Raw genomic sequence first — 23,974 nt, forward strand, 5'->3', positions numbered from 1 at the left:
TTGCAAAGGGTTATTCTCAAACTCCGGGAGTTGATTATGATGAGACCTTTTCACCAGTGGCCAAGATTAAGTCTATTAGGGTTCTGTTAGCCATTGCTGCATTTCATGATTATGAAATATGGCAAATGGATGTCAAAACCGCTTTCCTTAATGGAAAGTTGGCTGAAGATGTTTACATGGTTCAGCCAGAGGGTTTTTTCAGTACAGAGTACCCCAGTAGAGTGTGTAAGCTCGAGAAATCCATTTATGGATTAAAACAGGCACCTCGCAGATGGAATCTTTGCTTTGATGAGAAAATCAAAGTATTTGGCTTTTTCAAGGAGTGAAGATGAATCTTGTGTCTATATCAAGGCTAGTGGGAGTATAGTCAGCTTTTTGGTACTGTATGTGGATGACATACTACTCATAGGAAATGACATCCCAACCCTGCAGGAAGTAAAGTCCTGGCTTGGGAAGTGTTTCGTTATGAAGGACCTTGGAGAAGCTGCCTATATCCTAGTAAAAGACTAATTGGACTTAGTCAAAGCACCTATGTGGACAAAGTGTTGAAAAGGTTCAACATGCATAACTCCAAGAAAGGAGAGTTACCCATCCAGAGTAACGCCAGATTGAGTAAGACACAAAGCCCTAGTACTGAGGCTAAGATAGCAGAAATGAGTCGAATACCTTATGCTTCAGCTGTAGGATCGATCATGTATGCTATGACGTGTACTCGACCTGATGTAGCCTTTGCTTTGAGCATGGTTAGCAGGTATCAGGGGAACCTTGGCAAGGCACACTGGACTGTGGTAAAGAATATCCTCAAGTACCTACGGAGGACTAAGGACTGGGTCCTTACCCTCGGTGGCATTGAGGACTTGAGAGTTGTAGGGTACAGTGATGCTAGCTTTCAGACTGACAGGGATAATTTCCGCTCTCAGTCGGGCTGGGTCTTTACTCTAAATGGAGGGGCAATTACTTGGAAAAGTTCCAAGCAGGAGACAGTGGCTGATTCCACTTGTGAATCAGAGTATATAGCAGCAAGCGAGGCAGCAAAGGAGGCTATATGGCTAAAGAACTTCATCGGAGACCTTGGAGTTGTACCAGCTATAAAGGAGCCAATGGGGATTTTCTGTGACAGCAATAGTGCGGTTGCCTTAGCCAAGGAACCAAGAGATCATGGGAGATCCAGACACATTGACAGAAAATATCACTTCATTAGACATCGAATAGAAGAAGGAATCCTCGTGGCAAAGAGGGTATCATCGGATGAGAACCCAGCAGATCCCCTCACGAAGGGACTGACTCGGGCTAAGCATCTCCAGCATGCTCGGAGCATAGGGTTGAAGGATGATATTAGTTTTAGTAGTTAGATAATCTTGAAATTTGTAAAATGTAATTGACATTTGATGATAAATAAAAGCTGTTATTTATGAGTAAAGTGTTGCAATCTCTTGTCAATCGTTTACTATTATTTCTTTTGCATGTTTTGACTTCCAGAATAATTATGTTATGGTTTATATCATATTATTCAAACTCTCCACAGTCGGTCATATGTTGGAAGTAGATATGAATCAAGACTATCATGGGTTGGCTTGTAGAGGTCTAAGATGTTAGACAAAGCGGGGCTACAACACTCATGAGTGCTCATAAGTTCTGAGTATTGGATTCAACCCACGCTCACTTGTATCACTTCATGGAATTTATCTCGAGTGATCGTGAGACGGTAATATCATATAAGTCTTCAAACCTAGAGATATGATTTGTTGCCTATGAGTTGGTTATGCATTGATTGCACGAAAACGCATTGGTAACTCGATGTTATAAACCGTGCTTTTGTGTGTAATTCAACAAGTAGTAGAGCAAACATATGAGTCGAAGTTTATCTGTTCCTTCTAGGATTAGAAGCGATATCTGGGCCCCTCGATGATTTTGTTTTGACCTATGTACCGGGCCCGGTCAGAACTAAATTGATGTGTTCAGTTAAGTTCTATGTCAAACAAATCGGAAATCGGGAGACAAATGCTGGACAATAAGCAAGACCATGTTCCATGTATTTGTCCGGCTGATATGTAGAACAGAGGATTATATGATCACTTATCTAAAATGGCGCTTCATAGTTCAACAGAGTTTAAAGAGCTACGATTGCTGATCGGTTCCTGAAGTCATACTTGCAACTATAGTCATTAGACTTATCAAAGTGGGAGACTGTTGGATATAGTGTCTAAGTCCATAACTATATTTGGTATGTACTTGACCCGACCCGACATGGTCCATTTGGGTTGCACTTCACCCGAACAATTTATGGATAATCGTTTGAGAATAGTATAAGTTATGATTTATTAATATATTATAAGTCCTAATATATTAATATAAAATCATATTATTTAATTAGTATTGATCTATAATTAATCTAGAATTAATTTAGAGATCAAAAGTATGACTAGTTAAATATGGGCTCTTGTATTTATATAGTGTGGGTTAATGCTTATTTGGAATGGGCTAGGCTTGCATGGAAAGTCCATGGATACTCCATGGAGCTTTAACCCATGGATCTCATGGAAATGAAAAGACATGGATATTAGGGTTTACATGAATGTAACCCTAATCCACCACACTATATAAAGGAGGCTTTGGTTCTTGAAATCACACGAGTTGTGGTGAGTAAAGTAAGAGGGCCGATTTCAAGAAGGTGATTACTATTCTCTCAAAGTTCCAAGTTTGTGGTGATTTGTGATTTCCATTTGAGGCATCCACACTATTGGTGCTAGGCTCTAAAACTCCAAGCAATCAACTACAACTACAAGGTAAGTAATTCTACTAGCTTTATTTGATTCAAGTTCCCCATGCCATGCTAGATAGGATAAGAACCTTGGAAAAATAATTATTTGCATGTATCATAGTCAAACATAGATCCAAGGTTTCTAGGGTTGCATGTACACCATAGGAGTGTTAGAATGCTCCATAACCCATCAGGGTTTGGGTTGTGTTCTGCATAACCGGGCGGTATGGCCCTTCCAGTCGCAATTTGTGTAGTGCATTTCACGGCAGGGGCCGTTATGATGGAAGGAGCACTTGGTGCACTTGGGTAGGCTCCCTGCATATGGTTTGGCTGGTACAGGGGCAGCAGGAGTAGTGGCAGCATGGACAACCACCATCTGTTGGTTCTTGGAAGAGGATTGAGCTGATTTGCCCTTCTTTCGGTCCCAACGCTTCCTTTTGTTGTCGGTCGCGTTGGTTGATGTTGGGGCAGTAGTTGTGGTTGTTGTTGGAGTAAAAGGAACCTCATGATCGATGAGTCTTTGGGCTAATTATTTGGCACTATCGAAGGTCGCAGGGTGTGATGCTAGAACGTTCCCTCGATATGGGGGTACCAGACCCCAGATGTATCTTTCGATCTTTTTGTTTTCGGTGGGGACCATGTTAGGACATAGAGCCACCAGGTCGCAGAACCTGACTGTATAAGCCACTATGTCGGAACCCTGTATTTTGAGGTTCCACAGCTCCTCCTCCAGTTTCTGAATTTCGCCCCTCGGGCAGTACTCCCTTGTCATAAGGTCCTTCAATGTATCCCAGCCCATGGCGTTAGCTGTTACTAGTGAGAGTGATTTGACATGGCCATTCCACCACGTCAAGGCCCTTTCGATGAAGGTGCAAGCAGCGAACTTTATCTTGCTTCCCTCAGGGCATGAGCACATCTCGAAGATTGCTTCTGTTCTCTCGATCCATTGGGACAGTGCAAGAATCCCTCCGGTTCCGTTGAAGTATGTAGGTTTGCAGCTGATAAAATCTTTATAGGTACATTCCCGTGTACGTGGATGGATTTCACCATGGCTAGAGTTTGTGCCTGTCCCCGTTCCACTTACACCACCCGAGTTTACTTGGGCCATGGCTGAGGTCACAGCTGCGGTCACAGCTGCCTGAAATACCACCGCATCGAACTGCGTAGGGGGTGGTGGTGGTGGAGTTTGATTTGCAGGCATGTTTCTGGTCGGACGCTTTCGGGGCGGCATCTTTTACTGAAAGTTCATAAGGATGATGATAATAATAAGAATTGATTGTAAGTATGATGTGCGTGATCCATGGACTAAATCGCCATAGTCCAAATATCAGATAGAGTCATAACAATAGAGTAGGGAACACAAGAGTACAGGCTTTCCCATAGATTAGACAACTGCCAATATTACTGGTATTAACGATGTAAAATGAGTTCAGGAAAAAAAATGACCTAACAGCAGGTCTCACATCAAACCATAAGGGAGAACGTTGGCAGCTTAAAAGTCTAGTTAGAGTACTTTCAAAGTTGGGAATGTTCACAGACAAGTGAACAGAGATACTGAAGAGAAAGGCTATTCTTTTAAAAGGAGAAATGATGAGCAGATAATCCCCTACTGGCGACGGGCACCCCTTGGGCGAACCCTTAAGTCCGCCATGGTATCTACGCGAGAATAGGGGGAAAAGAATAGTTAATAGACGTACTAATCTAAGATAGTTATAAGATGATCGTTATTAGTTGATTCAATACTTGCATAGTGCATACCAATTACATGCAACCAAAACAGGATAGACCTTCGAATAAGTGACCCTAACTCTAAATCCACAACCAAACAAGGAACAAGAAATAAAGCAAAGATCTCAGATTTTAAGTCTATAGCGCCTTAGTCACATGTAACCGTAGAGTATCCACTTAGCAACTATTGCCCTACTAGTAACGACCTTTTTAGTTCTCACATATGTAATTTATAGTAACGCAGAATACTCCCATAGTATTCTGTTCTAATGTTCTTGTTGGAGTAGTGTTGGTAAGTTTTGAGACTTGTTGCAACATTACAATCATTCTTAGGCACATGCTAGTCACTCCTCGGAAAATATAGTTGATCAGGCTATATCCCCTTAGGTTTGACTATATGTCTCTAAGCCTAACTGTGATGTTCAACAATCATAATACTTTTGTTATGTTCTAGTATGATACTGACCTTGGTATGAATAGATGTATATATATACTTAGTTAAATATTTTATTATTTAAAAGTATATATTCCTGGTCAGAGTGTTTTAATCCCGATGTGTTTATAGTTCGTATATCTTTTATGGGTTGATATACTTGATTCACTATAAACAGTGCTCTGATACCAATCTGTCACACCCCAAAACCGGAACGGCGGAAACGTTCTGGGGTGGAGGACGTCATGTACAGTATCACAACAATGCATAATAGTAAAGACAAACACCAACATCCATTTCATTAATATAATAATTGTAATACAAGCATGTTCTGTATAGTTTGTAAGACACCAAAAGTATAATCAAAATAAAAGATGAGTCTTGTATGTGCTCCATCTTCTCAAAAGCTTCATCTGTACTTGTCTACTGATGACCTGAGAATACAAGTTATTTTGAAAGAGTTTATCAGCATAAAGCTGGTGAGTTCATAAGTATTTAGTGTCATTGCTTGTATAAAGATGTTTGTAATAATGTAATGTAGTAACTGATTTCAAACGTTTGTAAATAGTATACTCCCTAGAAAAACCTATATTTTCTAGTAAAAAGTAGTCTTCTACCAAGACCCGATTGTTTGTATGTTTGTTCTTTCGTAAATGTAAGGGTTTTCCCCAGTGAAACTATCGTTATGAAAATATAGTTTACTTAAACGAGTATGTGACAGAGTCACAAAGTAATGAAATACAGACTCCAGGTAGTACTAAGTGTACAGTACGCCTCGGAGAGTCTAAAATAGTAACATGTAGACTCCAGGTGGTATTAAATGAACAATACGCCTCGAAAAGTCTATTTTTGCCTTTAATTCTTAATTAGTTAATTAAAGGTTTGAATGTGAACTCGTATGTAACCATGCTGATCGACGGCTGAATAACTGATGACCCTCCAGGTCATATGTAGTGAGGTAACATTCTGTCACCCCTTGGCCTTTCGGCTGGGACTGTAGCTAGCAGTCGGGATGTGGGAGTGTTTGTCCCGTATAGATCTATACACACAATGCCCGATCTCCCTCCAGGAGACTCTGGTTACAAAGTGATAGTACAATAAAGTGTCGTATCGAGAAGTAGTATGTCACATTCTATTTATAGTATTCAAATGTTTATGTAGTATGTCATAGTGTAGTAATGTTTTCTCTGTACTAGTGTATAGTATGTTCTCTTGTATAGTGTATAGTATATTTTCTTGTATAGTATATAGCGTGTATTGACTCATAACTGTACTGGTTCTTGTATGTGTCGTTGTAATAGTAGTAGTGAGTAGTATAACCTTAACTATACCTATTATAGTTAAATAGTAATGATGTAGGTATGCCTTTGTTACACAAAGGTACTGAACTGAAGTGAAAGCTTTTATATCCAACACATATATATATATGATATATAACTAAGAATTCAACGACATTCGGACAAATAACAGGATACCCTAAGTCCACAACCAAACAAGGAACAAGAAATAAGGTGAGCTATCAGTCCTAAGTCCTTCAAGTCTTACTTATATAAATATATTAGTGTAGATATGAGTTTGAAAACAATGCAAGTTTAAAAGAGTTTTGGAAACAGTTTTAGTATTTAAAAGTTTAATAAAAGGGTTTTGAAACGCTTGAAAACCATAAGTTGCATAGTAACTTGAAAGTAGTAGTAAATCTTTCTGTTTGTTCTAGTCATTAATCACATATGATTAAAGCAATAACTAGAATGTTTCAACTTGTATTCCCCCCCCCCCATAAAAGCATTTAAAATCATTTCAAAGGTTGATTAAGGGGTATGAACTCACCTGCAGTGAGTAATTCGAACGAAAGGTCGATATAGGGTCGTCGGGTGTCAACTGAAGTCTTGAGCACAAACGAATCCTATTTTTCATGTAATAGCACATATATGAATACTCTTAGGGTATATAACCACTAATAGACACTTGGACACGCCTTAGGGACGTGAAAACACTTAGAATTTAGTGTCACAAACATCCCTTGAAGTCCCTAAATGAGTGTATGGCCTTAGTTTTGAGTGTAAGGCCACCAAACTCAACCTTTGTGAGTGTGCGGCCAGGTGTGCGGCCAGAGTGTGCGGCCAGGCCTGTGTGCGGCCAGGCGAGTGTGCGGCCTTACACTCCGACCTAAAAGTGCCCAAATCGATTTTCCAAGGCTTGGGGATGATCCTAAGAAGGTGTTTTGGTCGTTACTATGCTTAAAGGAGTGTTTAAGTCCATTTTAGGACCAAAAGATGTGTGTGCGGTCACACATGATGTGTGTGCGGCCGTACACACATGAAGATCATCTTAGGACGATGCTTTCATTGATCAAACTCGAGAAAAAAAAGCTTTCTAAGGTGTTGTAGTAATGATCTAAGGATGTTTACTTACTTGTATTGCCGATTGGAGAAGAAAACTTGAAGAACTCTAGAGAGAAAATGTTCCAGCTTTGAAGAAGTAGGAAAAGGGTGTAAGGTTGACTTAGGGGCCTTTATATAGGCTGGAGGGTGTGTGGTCGGTTGTGTGCGGCTGGCTGGCCGCACACTCGGGTGTGCGGCCGCACACACCTTGTTTGGTGTGTTTGGCCCGATTTTGTGATGCTACACACATTCTAACCCTTCCTAAGACTCATATCTTGATTATACTAAGCCTAATGTACTTATATAGACCCAAAACTTCATTATAAAATAGCAAAAACGAGGCTAACTTTGATAAAAATGAAGAATGTATAAGTTAGAAATTTCGGGTTGTCACACAACATGGGTGTACGGCCGTACACTCCGTTTGATGGAGTGTTCGACTCGATTTCAACGCGAAGAACTTTAGCAACTCAATCCTATACCCAATGCTTGAATGTACTGAGCTTTGAACCCTTAAACAGACTCTAAACAATGCTAAAAGATAGCAGAAACGAGTCTGACACACGGTTGAATTGAATGGATGGGCTTACAAGGCAAAAAATTTCGGGTTGTCACAACTATTAGCAGTCTCAGTGGGCTAACAACACGCCTAATGGGATATCAGCAACCATGGAGACTATCAGCAGTCTCAGTGGGCTAACAGCACGCCCGGTGGGTTATCAGCAACCCTATAGACTATCATTAGTCTCAGACACAAACACAATAATAACAACTAGACCCAACTGGTCATCACCGATACAACTATCCTACCACACAGGCTCACACAAACATGCAAAAGTCACAGAGACAGCTAGCATCCTACATACATAATTTAGTGAGCCGACATTGGTGCCTTCGATTCACGAGCACCGGGAGAAGACTCACCTCAAACTGCTGAAACAACTAGATAAATGCTCGAACTGTTGATCCGAGAAACCTCTGCACTAAATATCATCAGATAATATCCTAATTAATAATCAGGTCATAAACCACAACCGGGCCCTGCCCAAAGACACCTAAAAGCCTATAATGGCCCAAAATCCTAAATGGTGCCCAAAGCCCACTATAGGCCAAATCCAATAAGGCCCAAAGTCTAACAATGACGCAAGATCAAAAATGACTAGCAACCCAATAAGACCAAAAACCTTAGTAGTCCAAATATGGCCCAAAACCCAAAAGTTAACAAAAGTCAACAACGGTCAATAATCTGAGTACGCCCTACGTACTCGATCTACGCCCAGCGTACGCCACCTTTGGCCGGTACGCGCTGCGTACGAGTTGGGTACGCCTAGCGTACTCCACATCAGCCCAAACTCATCATTAATGTCTTAAATGGTTAAACCACTAAGTCCACTTCTCATATCTAATTCCAAATAATGTATTAACCCATAAAGTCAAAGACTTTAAGCCTTTGCATGGCTGGAAAGAGTTTAAACCTTGAAATTCTAACTTAATCCACACTCAACACTACCAAGATCTTGCATGGCTAAAAATGGAACATCAATTAAACATTTTATGAATCCACAAGTCCTAAAATGCTTGAAAGGACAACTAATAAGCTTTGGAGTACTCCATACTCATAGAGGTCCAAGCTTTGGGACAAAAGTTTATGAAAAACCCATCTATGGAGATCTAGAAGGAAACTCATCAAGGTATGAACTTTATACCTTTAGAAGATGCACCGAATGGAGTAGTTTCTGGATCCAAAAGCTTGCAAGCAACCCTTCCTTCTTCACTAATCTTCTTCTTCAACAAAAGGCCACCAAAAACACCACCAAGCTTCCAAATCTTCACTCACAAAGGATACACTCGATATTAAGGTTTAGAAAGAGTGGAGGATGATTAAGGGAGGCCCAAGGGTGAGTTAATGCCTTTAAATAGGGGTGATACCCTAAAATTTAGGGTTTGTCATTCGCCCACGTACGCCCCGCATACTCCTAATACACCCAATGTACTAGGTTTAACTCCGCGATCATCTCTTGCCTAGTACGACCAACGTACTCCCTGTACGCCCAACGTACTAGGCTCAAGCTAAAAACCCTCCAACTCCGAATGGTCATAATTTCTTCGTTTTAAATCCGTTTTCAACGTTCTTTATATCTACGGAAAGGTATTGAAAAGCCCCACAATAATATATAGATATCTTGGACTGAGAACTTCTCGAACAAAAATCCATTTCTTATGCAAGAAACTAACCTATGACTTTTCCCATGCTACCCTTCGACCCAAAGCACGATCCAGAGGATTTAGGTCTCATAACCTTCATTGCCTTCTTCCAAAAGACCTAAACATGGCCTCCTTAAGGCCTCAAAGCTTTTATGGAATCGATTTCCGGCCCACGACCCTGAATCACATAATGGCCTAGAACAGGGTGTTACAATATATATTCCTAAGTGATTGAGGGTTCAAGTACTGTAATGGATTTAATATGTAGATTTATGAGTATGATTAGATGGGTGTGTGAGTTAGTCGTTTTAAAAAAGAAAATAACTTTTGGGAAAGATGGTAAACTCCAACATATAAAGACATACGGGGTTGTGTCTAGCCGATATGATACATACTAGCACGTATTTATACCATATTAGTTAATGTCAATCTCTAGTGCCAGTTTTTTCGTTTCACGTTTAATGTGTAGTTTATCCTCTCAATGTCTACATATTTGTACAATATTTACATTGCTTGTCTTTGCTATCTACTTTTTTTTTCTTTTTGGTCACATACGAATGTTTAATTTCTGTTTTATTCTATACAATGGGCTTACCTATCATATTCCATGATATATTTTGGTGTGTACACTCGATTAAGACAAGTTTTATTTATTTATATATCTTAGTTGTTTTATGTCGGAGATCATCGTCCAAAGCAGTTTTATGTCGGAGAACCGCCTTAAACGATTCCGATTTTGGTTCTTATTTTTACGGAACCACTACCCGTTCGGTACCCGTCGGAACTGGTGTGTGTGTGTGTATATATATATATATATATATATATATATATATATATATATATATATATCATAATCACATACTTTATACAGTATATTGAATAACATCATTTAAAATTCTAGAATTTTGTGTAATTTGTTTTGAACTTTTAAATGTCCATGTGTAATTTTCACTTTGAATTTAAACTATCTAGGTTCAAAATGAATTTTTAGATAGTAAACATAATATACTATTATGTTCAAGTTAAATTTTAACTCATAGAAATATTTGTTTAGACATAATATACTATTATGTTTAAGTTAAATTCTAACTCACATAAATATTTGTTTAGCTATGGACTTCAGTTATATGAATTTTTTATATCAAAAGTATGAATTTAAGATACATGAAATTAGTGATGTTTATTTGTAGGTATTAAGAAACTTGTACATATTTTTCGTCATGTTATTCAAGCTACTGATATTTTCTAATCCTTATCCTCTTTAATAAATGAATTTTTTTTGTCACTTGTCACACTCTCATTCAATTTGCCAAATGTCATTTTGTGGTTATTTTGAATTAATTTTTTTTCCACATGTTATTTTTATGAGTTTTTTTATTTTATTAAATTCCACATAAAATTGTAATGTAATAGTTGCAATAAATGGATATTAATTTCACTAATAAACTTACCTTTTAATTTCAAAATTCTCAAAATTAAAGTGTCTTTTCTTTATTTAAATTATTTGTTTAAATTTAAATGATAAAAAACATTTCCATTATAATAAATCATTATTTTTCTTAATTTCTTATAAATTCAAAGTTGTCAAATATTTTGACATTTATATTTAACTTTTAAAAAAAAAATCAATTTGCATAATACATGAGTCTCACAACTAGTTTTTAATAGTTAGCGAATTATGTATTGATGTTATCGATAAATTTCTTGTAAATTTACAAAAGATATACTTTTATAAGTTTTAAAAATTCAACAAATCTAACGAATCAAGTACCCGATATTGGAACCTCTACCATCGGTTCCGATTTTGGTTTCGGTTCCAACATTTTAGAAGCTGCCAATTTCGGTTCCAGATAATTAGGATGGATACCCACTTCCCATCCATAAAGAGTTTTAGTGTTAATGTATTATAGTGTTTTTTAATTTAATTTCAACAAATGAGAAATTAAAATTGAAATAACAAATAGAAACTAACGTCACAAAATGGGCTCGCTGTGCAGTGAAGTGGAGGGCCTATCCCCAAAATGTACCGATAGACAATAGGGCACCCAACTAAACCATTTTTGCTTGTTCGTAGAAGTTCGATCGAAGTGGTTGACGAGAGAAAATGGGTGGAGGAGAACATCACGGCGACGCAGCCCACGGCCATGGCGGAGGGGATTTCAGGGCTAAGGTGTGGACTATGAGCGGTGGTCCGAACTGTCGCCCCTTGCACTGGAAGCGCAACACAGCGATCGCCATGGCTGGTATTTTCCTCGTTTGCATCCCCATCGCCATGAAATCTGCGGAGCTTGAGGTCTGTTTCTATATACCGATCATCTATCCCTCTACTCTCGCATGTTTCCCCCCTACTTTTTATAGAAATTCAGTACTTACAATGTGGGAGATCTGGATTTAGGCGTACCTTGACTTGAGATTGTAAAAAAATTAGGGTTTGAAATTTCACGGGCCTCAGTTCCAGCTTGCGTGCTTATAGTGAATTTCTTGGTAGTAAATTTTTTCGGGATTCATCATTTCAAACGTTGTTCATCTTTGATCCGTTTGGGTTTTGCTGTTGCCTTTCTATCTAGTCTGTTTGGTCAGTCACCTGTGAGCCCTAATCATAATAGCTCCATAGACAACGATTTAACTAAGAAGCCCTATTCATTAAAAGTTCATCTCCTTCACCCTAGTTTGATCTTTTGTATTCAAATCCGATTTCTATGGGTTTGCATCATTGTCAAGTTACCATGGTAGTCTATCGACGTTCACAGTTACACTCTAGGTTCTTACTTCTTAGTTCTGTACTTTTGTATGCAAGATGTCAACTTTCAGTTTATGTGATACTTAACCAAAGAAGTTGCATTTTGGTCTCATCTAATCTCTGTTATATCTGCATACTCTGATTCTGCTTTGTGTGTATATTGCAGCAACGACCACATATGCCTGTTCGGCCAGTTCCATCACAGATATGGTGCAAAAACTTTGGGAACAAAGACTATTGAGTTGTATTAGTTTCTTCATCAGAACACTGAACATTACAAGTTTTTGTTAGGCAAAATGTTGTTGCCTTTTTCTTGAACATCGTGGGACTTATGCTTTATATTTGTGTTACTGAAGATAAAAATTTGCTGCTGTTTTGGTGCATAATATGTTAAATTCAATAAGAAAGACGTGTAATTTTCTTGCTCCTTTTTTTGTCTCACAAATCACCAATTTTTTTTGTCTCCTACCTGCATCATTAGGTAAAGTCAAACAAAACAATCGAATACCAAACAAACATACAGCATTAACTAGACCATTGTAAGCCTACAAATTGGATCTTGATCTCTTTGTTGACTTGCACTTCATAAGAGTTGACCTTATCCATTTGTGTTCGTTTCTGGTCCAATTTCTCTGTTCTTGAACTCTATTAAAGGTTGGCATCTCTTATCTAATCGATGCCTTTGATAGCCAAGAAAGAATTAGCTTCATAAAATAGGTATTTATTTCTTGATTTTTCTCTTTCTTGATATATATGACAAGCGATTGCACGACTTTGGGCAATCTTCATAGTATTTAATGGGATTTATGACAAAAACAGTATCACTGATTAACATAATTTACATTCCAAATTAACTGATCAATTTACAAACCAAATAGAAAATAACAAACAAAGAAATATGATTAAAATGTATTCCATTTTCAACCAACCAAACCAAACATGTAACAGATTCCGATTCAAATAGAAGGTGATTATACCTGGTAAAAGACGTTTTGACTAGATAAATATATGTGATGTGATCACTCTCACACCAAGTTACGTCATCATCTCAACCACCATAGAACTAGCGCCTTACAAGAACATTAGAAGCAGAAACAAAATGAAAAACTCATTTTACTAATTTCTCAATGCAAGTGCAAGGCTTCTCGCATGCTTCAAACACTCTAAGCTTTTTACAGGATCAACATCTTCCAAAAACGCCAAATTCAAATTTGAAAATATTTCCTGTAAATTCTTATCTGCCATTGCCAACCTGCTTTTACATCTGTCCCTCACCACTTCCTCCAATTTCACTGCCATCTCACTCCCTCGATTTATACACGACAAAGGTATCTGCAACACAACACAACACAAAAAAAACATAAAAGATGAAGTTTGACTATCTCAAAAAGTCAAAACTTAAAAGTCAAACTGACCTGTGCAAGCTGTGCAACTTTAAACCCAAAGCTCCTTTCTGAAACACCAGGAACAAGCTTATAAAGATAAACAACATCTTCATAGTCGCAACCAGGGTTAGATTCGTCTTTTTGCGAAGATGTCAGATATGAAACATGGTAAGACCCCACACGCCCACCAAACCCTTTTGTCATATTAACTATTTCTGGATAATGAGTCACAAACAACACCATGGATCTTTTTTGTTCTACAAGATACTGCAGTGTAGCATAAGCAATGGCTACACCATCATGCGTGCTAGTGCCTCTCCCAAGCTCATCAAGAATCACTAAAGATCGATTTGTGCAGGCGTGAAGTATGTTAGAAGCTTCACCTAACTCTTCTAGAAACGTGCTCCTTCCTTGTTGGATGCTATCAGAAGCTCCCATTCGTGTGTAGATCCCATCTAATACATGGAGCTTTGCTGACTTGGCAGGTACATAACAACCCACTTGTGCCATGATGGCAATCAGTGCCACCTGTCGTATATAACAACTCTTTCCACCCATATTTGGTCCCGTCACAATTTGACAATACTCTCCTTCTGAATGTAAATTTGTATCATTTGGAACAAAATTATCTTCTAACATTGTCTCCATAACCTGTTTATATTCATTTCATGGTAATATATATATTAAAAAAAAAAAAAAACACTATGCAAAAACATTTTAAAAAAATGATGTTACATACCGGATGACGACCTGATGATATACAGATTTGAACAGGTTCATTATCATCAACAAAAACAGGGCGAGTGTAATCCTAATAGATCAAAAGCGGGTTGAATTGGTCAAAATAAGGGACCAAAAATGCAAACATCAGTTATACTAAGGGACCAAAAATGTAATTCATTCTCAAATTTATAACATTAAAAGAAAGAAACCTTTTTTCTTGCAAGTAGAGCAAGAGAATGTAAGCAATCTAAGGATGCTAGTGCTTGAACAGCACTCTGAAAGTCTTGATAGAATCCTGTGAATTCTTCTAGAAACTTCTGCCAAGCTGAACGGCACACAATAGCAAGCTCCTCGTTTGCTAATGATAAATGGTCTAAAGCTGTTAATACCTCCGGTGCATGATAGCGTATTGCCTTTTTAGTACTGTTAACCTTCACCCAGTTCGAAGGTACCTTTACATTTACTGGTAACTGTGAAGATAAAGTTCAGTAAAAAAAAATATTTATAGATATAATTTAAATTATAATTTATAAAAATATATAAATTACCTCTATCAAATGTGTTGTCCCAGACACACTCATGAATTCCAATTTCTGATTTTTCAGTTGTTTGCGGAATATATTAATTAATAAATCTAACTTATCTTTTTCTTGTTTCACTTTATTCCTTGCTGTAGCAATCTGGTAATCAGATATAAAACAGTTATAAATATATAACTGAAGATAAATTAGAGATCATATATATATATATATATATATATATATATATATATATATATATATATATATATAAAACTTTATTTATAATTACCTCTTGAAATTGTCCTTCAGAAACAACAAACAGATTGGAAATGTCACGCTGTTCAGCAGCTTCTGTATTCAAGGCAGACAACAGCCTTGCTGATGTGGAAATTATGCTGGATGATGATGCAGTCAGAATCAACTTTTTTAGCAACAGGGACTGAATGGTCTTTTCCACATGGTTGACTTCATTGTCTTCTTCAACTTGAAGCTTCTGAAGTTGTTTTCCAGACACTAAGATGGCTTGAATAACTGCTATGAACTGTATAGGAAACAGTCATGTATAACTGTCTAGATTAAGTGCTTAACCCATTAAGCTCATTAAGTTGAAAAGTAACAACTCATTATTACCTCTGATGCTGTGGCAGTTCGATGGAAGATTCTAGTAATTCCACGTTGAATATCAGGTAACTTTCCTAAATTAGTAAGAACTAAACTAAGAAGTTGATGAAGATTGACATCAGTGTGTCTTCCATCATTAAAATCTTTAGAAAAACCCATTGATTCAAGAATCTCAGAAATAGCATCGAGACGTGCACTGATCATGCTTTTGTCACGTAAAGGATGACTCACCTGATTCATGAGGTGGGACCCAATTAGCAAACACTAAATTCCTTAAAAAAAGCAATAATGATGATTATAACAAATAGCTATACCCAATGTCTGAGAAGTCTTGAGCCAAATGTGGTAAAAGTGTAATTCATACAGCTAAACAATGAGCCAGATTCAGATCCATTAGAGTTGTTCTTCAAAACCTCTAATTGCTGCATTGCATTGGCTGAAAGTGTCATCTCCAAATCATTGGAAAAAGGGCGAAATGAAGCTCCCAAACACAAAATTCTTTCAAAACCAAATTGTTTCAGATGGTCAATGGTCAATGCTAATGCTTGAACAGCTAAATCAGGCATACCCATAATCGCCTACACATAAAAAGGGATTAGATTTAAAAAAAAGTAACACATGTACATCATAATAAGAGATAACAAGAATCACACACCTCAGTTGCATGATGACATTTTGTTTTTTCCTTTTGAGTATCATTTAGAAGGCTATCACCTATTTTATCAAAAGATGACAATACTTCAGCAAGTGCACCACCATTTGTATAGCGGTCTCTAGAGGCATGTTCCACCCGGACATTTGAAGCGGGTCCCACGTATGCCACTAAAAACTAAATATGAAAACAGAGATCCAATTAGCAAACAATTTTATTCAATATTTACACAAGTATAAAAGTTTTATTGAGTTGAAATCAAGTAATCAACTACCTTCTCTGTTAGCTTAGAGAGGGGATCAACAAGAAGCAGTTCAGCAGGAGACAAGCTCAATATCTTAGCCTCAAGCCCAGTTCTTAGCAAGTTATCGTCAAATTCTCCAAAAATAACATCTCCAGTTGAAATTTCAACAGCAACAATCCCAATTTTCACATCAACTCCACTTTCATTATTCCCCTTGTCGTCGCCAACATTTACATTTTCAACGACAGTAACTAAATAGTTATTACATGATCCACACCCTTCTTCTCCTCCTCCACCCACATCTTCAGATGCTTCAAGTGTGGCCTTTGTGTACAATGCTGATAATCCACGACAAAATGGACCCATTTTATTTGACCCGTGAGCCTTGATTGTTGCGGTTTCGGTCTGTTTAACAACGCCCACTTTGTACCCTGCGCTTACTAGTCTCCTCACATGGACGTTTAATCGGTAAGTGGGTATACTAGCTGTCAAGAAATTGTGATCCATGTGTGCGTAGATTCCCAAAACCCTAGCGGCATTCTCAGCGTCTTCACCGAAGAAACGAAACTTGTAACCAACTTCAATCATTAAAAGAACGTCTTTGTACTTAGCTTTAAGCTCTACTACCTGCTGCTCCAATGGGGTGTATTTGGGGTTTAATGGAGCCTTAGCATCTGCAGTAAGAACATTAGCTGTATCTTCTTCAGAAGGTTCTAGAAGTTTGCTAAGAAACTTTTCGTGAAGAGTGGGATTCGACAAAGAGGGTTTAGGGTTTTCACTGGGTGGAGATTGTTTAGTTCGAGAAGATTCCGCAAGGTCGGGATTGGGGGATAATCGGGGGGTTTTGGAGGGTTTTTTGATCGGGGATATGAGCTGGGAGGTACGAAGGCGTTTAAGAGGAGAATATGTGACGGTGGCGGAGATGTTAGGGGGAGGTGTTGATGAATTCGGTAGAGGTGATTGCGACGGCGGCGGTGACGATGGAGGCGAAGTTGACGTTGGGGAAGAAGATGGCTTTGGTTTGGGGGCGAAGAAACGGGAAATAGCTTGTTGTTTTTGCTTTCCCATGACGGTGGCGGTGCGACGGCGATATCGGATTTTTTGTTTGAGGATTTTGGAGTGAGGGCGGTTATGTGAACGTATTGGCGCGCTTTTCGTTTTCTGAATCTCGCTCCATGGGTGGAAAGTGGAAACCAAAAGAAATTTAGTAAAATAACCAAAATTCTTCGTAATTTAGTCAGATATAATAGCATTTATTCCAAAATAAATAGTGAAACTGTGGATGAGTCAACTCCAATTACGCGTCATCAAAGATTTTAACCGATATGGTCCCTGTCCATAGAAATATTTCGAATGGATAGTTTAGGTTCAAGTCTTTATGCTTCTATTGAGCATAGTACAAACTACAATGCATATAATACAAGAGATTTTTGTTCATGCGGTGGCAAGAGGTGGTAATTTGAATATTTTAATGGAGCTTCTTGGTGATAGTGATGATACCTTTTGTCATTGGGGTTAACTCTGCATCTGTTGCAGATTACGATCCAAGTGTCTTTGTATGCAATCTTACCGTCGGGACTTTCCACCCCGGATTTCCCGGAAACACTCCGACACCTATCGCTACCACCGCAAGTGTCTCCATCACATAGTAATCCTCCTCCGCCGGTTCCCTCTTTATTGTTGTTTATCGCAGTCTAATTCGATTCGAACCATTCCATGACGCATTTCGTTTTGCAACTCGTTTGTTTCGAGCTTCAATTCCATAATCATGATCGGTAATGTTTTGGTGTTCTCTTAAATCGCAAGGGCGACACGCCCGTTTGTTTTCACCAAATGTGGGGCAAACAAACGCACCTGTTTAATCTCTATATCCAATACGTTCAACGAACTCCAAGCAGTGACGAATCTAGAACAAAACGTTAAGTGGTTCCTCATACATAATTAGATAGGTTCTTTATATTTTTCAATACCGGAAGGTAGGTCCTAGTATAAGTTTCTATATAATTTCTATAAAAATGTTAAACCTTAGGTAGGTCCTAGGACCCACCTAAAGTATATGTGGCTACGCCACTGACTCCAAGTGGGTTTCAGATTGAGATTGAAACGGGGTCGTGGTAATGTGAGAGAAATCAAACTAGGAAAATCGGCGGAGTAGGAAATTAGCAGCAACACTTCAGTAGATTGAGAAATCAAGGAAAAGAATCGTGGTTTTTGACCTGCCAAAGTAACAGGGGAATTATTTGAAGATGAGAATGAATTTGGATGTACGACGGTGGGGACGATCGAGGAACACTTGTGAGGTCTTGAGCACAAAAAGCCTAAGTTCTTCATATTTTAGGAGGACGTGTTTTTGTAATGCACATGGCATTCCACTTCAGCCAAATGTTATCATACTTGGTCTTCTACATTAACAAAATATTATATACTTCTTAGTTACCTGTTATAAAAGGTTAAAAGATTTATTTAACCTGTAAAATAGACTTAGGTCCTCTAAAGTGCAAAAAAAAAAAAAAAAAAAAAAAACAAACAAACAAACAAGTGACTATTTAAAACAAACAAAAAAAAAAGTTTGTAGGGTTAAAATGACATTTTCCTTATTTAATATGGTTATTGCATGAAAATCGAAAAAGAAAAAAAAACAAAATCACAAATGGTTATGCAATGGTATAAGTTTTAATCTAATTTAAACACCTCACTAATCTTACATTGTCATCATTCTTGTAAGTAGATCAATGATATTACTGATAAATCATAATTATAAATTCATAATAAAGATTATAAACATAAATGTAATTTATACTTAAAGCACGAGAAGCATAACTTAACTTACAAATTATTTGACAAAAAATCAGACATTACGTGAGCAAAACTTCGATACCGAAAAATCTATTTCTCGGGGCTCTGTGGCGCTCCGAGATTTGCTACTAACGACTTAGTTTTTCCTCTAAAATGACAGGGTATTCTAGCGAAAACTTAGAACTTCGTGGTCAGAACTGTGTCACTGAAACTTTCTTTTAAAAAGATTATTGCAGCGCTTCAACGCTCAACTTACTATACTAAAACTATAGAAATAGAAGTCGAATCACAAGGGAACGAAATGCTCGAGGGTGAGAAGAGAAAAGCTCTTGAAAGAGACTTGGTGCAAGAAATATGAGAGTCTACAGCCTCATATTTATAGTAATTGATTTTTCAAAAAGCACCATTTATAGTTACTTAAACGACCAAACGACCATTTATAATATTATTTTAAATAGATTTAACGATATTTGTACTAAACTAATGTCGAAAGTATTCAATATTAGTCTTATATCGACCGCATCGTCGATACCTTTCTAATGATATATATATATATATATATATATATATATATATATATATATATATATATATATATATATATAGAGAGAGAGAGAGAGAGAGAGTGTATGGTTCAAGTATTCTAACTAAGTATTGTGTGGATGAATGAACCAATAAGAATTCATGAAAAAATAAATCATTTATTAAATTAATAAGGATAATTTGGTAATTTCATTTAAAAGAAATATAACTTCCACAAATACTCTCCTAAAATTACGGAAATTTATCTAATCTAGTTTTTTCCCTCTTTAAAACAATAAACAAATCCCATCAGCTCCACACAACCACTCAAGACCACATAAAACTTTATGCCGCCTTGCCTCCATCCTGCTCCTATCCCTCTCCGAATATCTGTTATCTTCCGCCACCACTCCTCCAACATCACAAAACCCTTGATGACTCTGGCCCTAAAAGCGAGTTATCCTTCCAGCTTCCATCCGGCTTCCCCTGTTCTCGTTATTCACGATGTCGATCTCATCGCTCTTTTCTCTTGCTAGCGTCATAACATCCTCACTGTTGTAGCAAGGCAGCGACAAACCCCATCATTTACTCCTTAACACTTAGCAACACCGACGATGGTAAGTTTTGATTTTTGATCAATTATTTTTGGGTAATGTGGGAGTTCGAATTTCATTGTGTGCAATTTTGTCTTCTGGCCCATCTCTTGCCCGGTAGCATGAATTTTTCTTAAACTATCGTATGTTTAGTTCTCAAATATCTATCAATTTGCCAGCGCTTTAGTTTCCAAATGTTTATTGGAAATATATTCTCATCAAGTGGGAAGCATCACATGGAACGTGATCTTGTTGATATATTTAGCAGGTCCTTGTTTTATTTTGTTACAATATGTTTTATCTCAAGCAATGTGATAGTGAGATGATGAAGAAGAGGTCGTTAGTTGTTTGTATCCTAATGACATATATACAGTGATAATAAAAACTTGCTTGTATTAATTTACTAGTATATATCACCCTTGATTTAATAGTTTCCGATTAATTCTTTATGGTATGATGGATACTAGTTGTAGAAGATGATAATTTTTGTGATTTATTTCTTTTTGCACAAAATATGTACCATAATTGATAAATTTTGTGATTTATTTTTCACTTTATGGAGTTTGGATTTTGATTTAACGAAGTCTTCATTTTGATTTTTTGTGACATCCCCAATTTCACGGTCAGAAAAGACCGATTTATTTATGCTTATTTTGAAATCAAAGTATCCTTAAAAGAATAATATTGCGGAATTTGTTCCCAAAAACATGATAATGATATTATTAAAACATTTTCCAATAAACGTATTTATATTAAAACCTTGAGATGTCAATATGTCATTGTCGATACAGTACATAAGCATAAATGAAATAATACATACCTTACACTAGTTAGGGGCTATTTGATTTGGTGCTGACCGGGTCCGGTCAAATGTTTTGGTCTGACTCGGTCCTGTCAGGGTGTTTGATATGCTTCTGACCCAGGCTACACGTTTGACTCGGCCCATAAAAACAACTATCTCGATCCTTTAAAAAAACATGGCTGACTGAAACTTACCCACATTTGGCCTTCTCCATCTAGCCCTACACGTGATTTCTTCCTTACCCCCGATACGATTTCTTCCAGATCCTCCTCGCACCTTCGGCCTCAACCTTTTCCTCCTTTCCAACTCCACCTCGCCGACAACCTCCTCCGACTTCGTCCTCTCTAACGCCAGACCTCCATCGCAGCTTCACTTTCGCCACTGCTTTAGCGACGTCGACTTCCTCCAGTATTCCATCGCAGCTTCACGTCGTCACTGCACCATCGTCTTCATTAGGTAAGGTCAATTTTCTTCAAGCTTTTTTTTTTCCTTATCTAAATCGATTTCTTGTAATTTTTTGGTTGTCAGAGTTGCTTTTTGGTTGTTGATTGGTTTCATGTGTGTGATTTCTCCATCTAATTGATTTTAAGCATCTAGTCGATAGAGTGAATACGATAATTCTCAGTGAATATGTTTGATACCCTTTCCTTGAATTTTAGGTTTTCTGTTTTGAGCCTCTTTGTTGATTGTACAATGTAAGCTATAAATTTATGACTTTTGGAATTGTAGATCTATTTGACTTTAATTTTGGTTTTAAATGTTTAATGGTTTCTGAATGAATCTTTTTTACTTTATGCATCTTATTGATTAATTTCAATGAAGGATAGCAGCTCAGGAGACTGGGATAATGAAATTTGATGACTAGTACAAGGAAATAGTTCAAGAATACATCAGTTTAATGAAAACAAAATCACTATTTATGCATCATGTTCCCTAGATTAGTGGTAATGTTGTCATTGATTATTTTTTAAAGGTTTTGGTAATGAGATAGTTGATAACTTTTTTCTTCAATTCTTTATAAATTTACATTATTTGTTCGATTTTTTTAGATCAAATTGAGAAAATTTATTTAGCACAAAACAAAACAAAATAGAAGGGTAAAATGGTCATTTTCAGCATTCAACACATTCAGTCAGATGCATGATCAAACAGTATGATTTCAGTCAGAAGCATCTACAGTCAGAGCTTCTGACCCAATCAGGCTCTGACTCAGTCAGATCTTACCCAGTCAACAACTATCAAACAACCCCTTAGTCTAAACTACTGGCCTATAGGCATCCATGAATCTTTCATCATATCATCACACCCGTGCTCTTGTGCCATTACCTGTAATATAAAAAAAAACTGAGTGAGTCGGGCTTGGGAGCCTGGTGAGCACATAGGGTTTTCAACCCACAATAGTTAAATCTTTATTTATTATTATTAAATCATCAACCTGATTACCCCTTCCCGATATCCTCACTTTCTGTCTCTAACATCTAATTTCAAGGGACCTATCCTAAGGATCATCTTCGAGATAGATAATGTGACAACCCAAAATTCCTATCTTGTACAACATTCAATTCAATCCAAGTCAGACTCATTCCAGCTACCTTTCAACGTTGTTTGGGGTCTGTTCGAGTGTCCTAAGCTTAGTAAAATTAAGGTTGAGGTTAAGGGATGTGCTACCAAAGTCATAAAGTTGCAGTTCGGGCCAAACACTCCTTCAGGAGGAGTGTACGGCCGTACACCCCCTCATGGCCGTACACTCTCACTTATATAAGTGATACTCAATCATTTTGCAACACATTTTCACCTCTCCAAGCCAAGAATTCGGATTCTCTCTCTAGCTTCATCAAGTTTCTCACCTAGATCCCTAAAGATGTAAGTGTTTTCTACCTTAATTTGTTACTACATAGCTTTAACTGGTGATGAATCCATGTTCTCATTCCCTAAATTTCATATTTGGTTAGATCTTCATCTTTCACCAAGAACACCAAGAACACACACTAGTTCTTGGTGGCCATAAACCCTCATCCATCTTCCAAAATCGTGAGTAACTGCTTCCTGTTCTGTCACCGTACCTGTGTCTAAGTTTCTTCTTTTCAAGACCAGTGACGGTGATAGTGGGTTTATTTCCAGGAGCATTATGATAAGAGGATTTCTTGAAAAGAAGTTGCCTTTTCTTGTCAGAAGCTGCTAACTTGGCACACTTGAGTGCAACAACGCTTGGTGCTTGAGCTGGTTCCTTATCGAAGCGATCGACAATCGTAGTTCTTCTGTGAGTGGGCGGGTCAACAAGGGGGGTCTTGAACTTGTTGATCAGAAGACTGGCCAGCGTTGAGATGTTGAACTGAAGACTTGAATTTGTCACCAAATTCTTCTGCCAGCTTCTTCTTAAGATCAAAATAACTTGCAGTCAAGGATCCCAGATGGGTTTGCAGATCCGAAATTTGCTGAGTTTTTAGAGTTTTATCCGTTTTAAGATCTGCAGCCTGAATTTTAAGTTGGGCCTTTTCAGCTTCAAGATCAGCCACCCGGATATCAAGCTCAATATTCTTCTGATTAAGCACACTGATTTCCTTTTGAAGTCCAGTTATGGTGGGATCATCCTCTTTTGAGTGGCCTTCCTCAATAAAAATTCCCTTAGCTCGAGAGGAAGGCACTGAGCTTTGTTTGTGGGCCAAATGTAGAGCAAGCCTCTCATAGGCAACATCATGATAGGGCCTAAGAGGAGGTGATCCCGAAGGAACTGATGAACCACCAACTTCATAAAAGGTTCTCGGTCCTTCATGGGATGGAGTAGGTGAAGTAGCAATAGAAGTAGATATTGGTGGAGTCGACAAGCCTTGAGATAGTTCTGGCACAAGAACACCCGGTTTAGGAGC

At 37.7% G+C, this 23,974-nt stretch overlaps 2 protein-coding genes across 3 annotated transcripts; one reads left to right on the forward strand and one right to left on the reverse strand.

The window, feature by feature from the left end:
• The first annotated feature begins 11,515 nt into the window (after window positions 1-11,515).
• LOC145128303 (uncharacterized) lies at window positions 11,516-12,676 on the forward strand. Its single transcript, XM_079063109.1, has 2 exons — window positions 11,516-11,801; window positions 12,415-12,676. Exons 1-2 carry the CDS (start codon window positions 11,613-11,615, stop codon window positions 12,487-12,489), a joined length of 264 nt encoding a protein of 87 aa, XP_078919235.1. The 5' UTR covers window positions 11,516-11,612; the 3' UTR covers window positions 12,490-12,676.
• A 393-nt stretch (window positions 12,677-13,069) lies between these two features.
• MSH3 (homolog of DNA mismatch repair protein MSH3) lies at window positions 13,070-17,616 on the reverse strand. 2 transcript variants are annotated; one of them, XM_079068452.1, is made up of 10 exons: window positions 16,425-17,616; window positions 16,154-16,327; window positions 15,813-16,076; window positions 15,508-15,729; window positions 15,167-15,418; window positions 14,905-15,036; window positions 14,566-14,808; window positions 14,373-14,444; window positions 13,664-14,284; window positions 13,070-13,580 (listed from the first exon to the last, which is right to left on the reverse strand). In XM_079068452.1, exons 1-10 carry the CDS (start codon window positions 17,460-17,462, stop codon window positions 13,365-13,367), a joined length of 3,234 nt encoding a protein of 1,077 aa, XP_078924578.1. In that variant the 5' UTR covers window positions 17,463-17,616; the 3' UTR covers window positions 13,070-13,364. The 2 variants fall into 2 exon arrangements, with proteins under 2 accessions (XP_078924578.1, XP_078924577.1); XM_079068451.1 differs by having other exon boundaries at window positions 14,566-14,826.
• Window positions 17,617-23,974: the final 6,358 nt, after the last annotated feature.

This window comes from Lactuca virosa, chromosome 8, assembly GCF_052849685.1.
Source record: "Lactuca virosa cultivar CGN04683 chromosome 8, Lactuca_virosa_CGN04683_v6, whole genome shotgun sequence".
In the NCBI taxonomy this organism is placed as follows: Eukaryota; Viridiplantae; Streptophyta; class Magnoliopsida; order Asterales; family Asteraceae; genus Lactuca; species Lactuca virosa.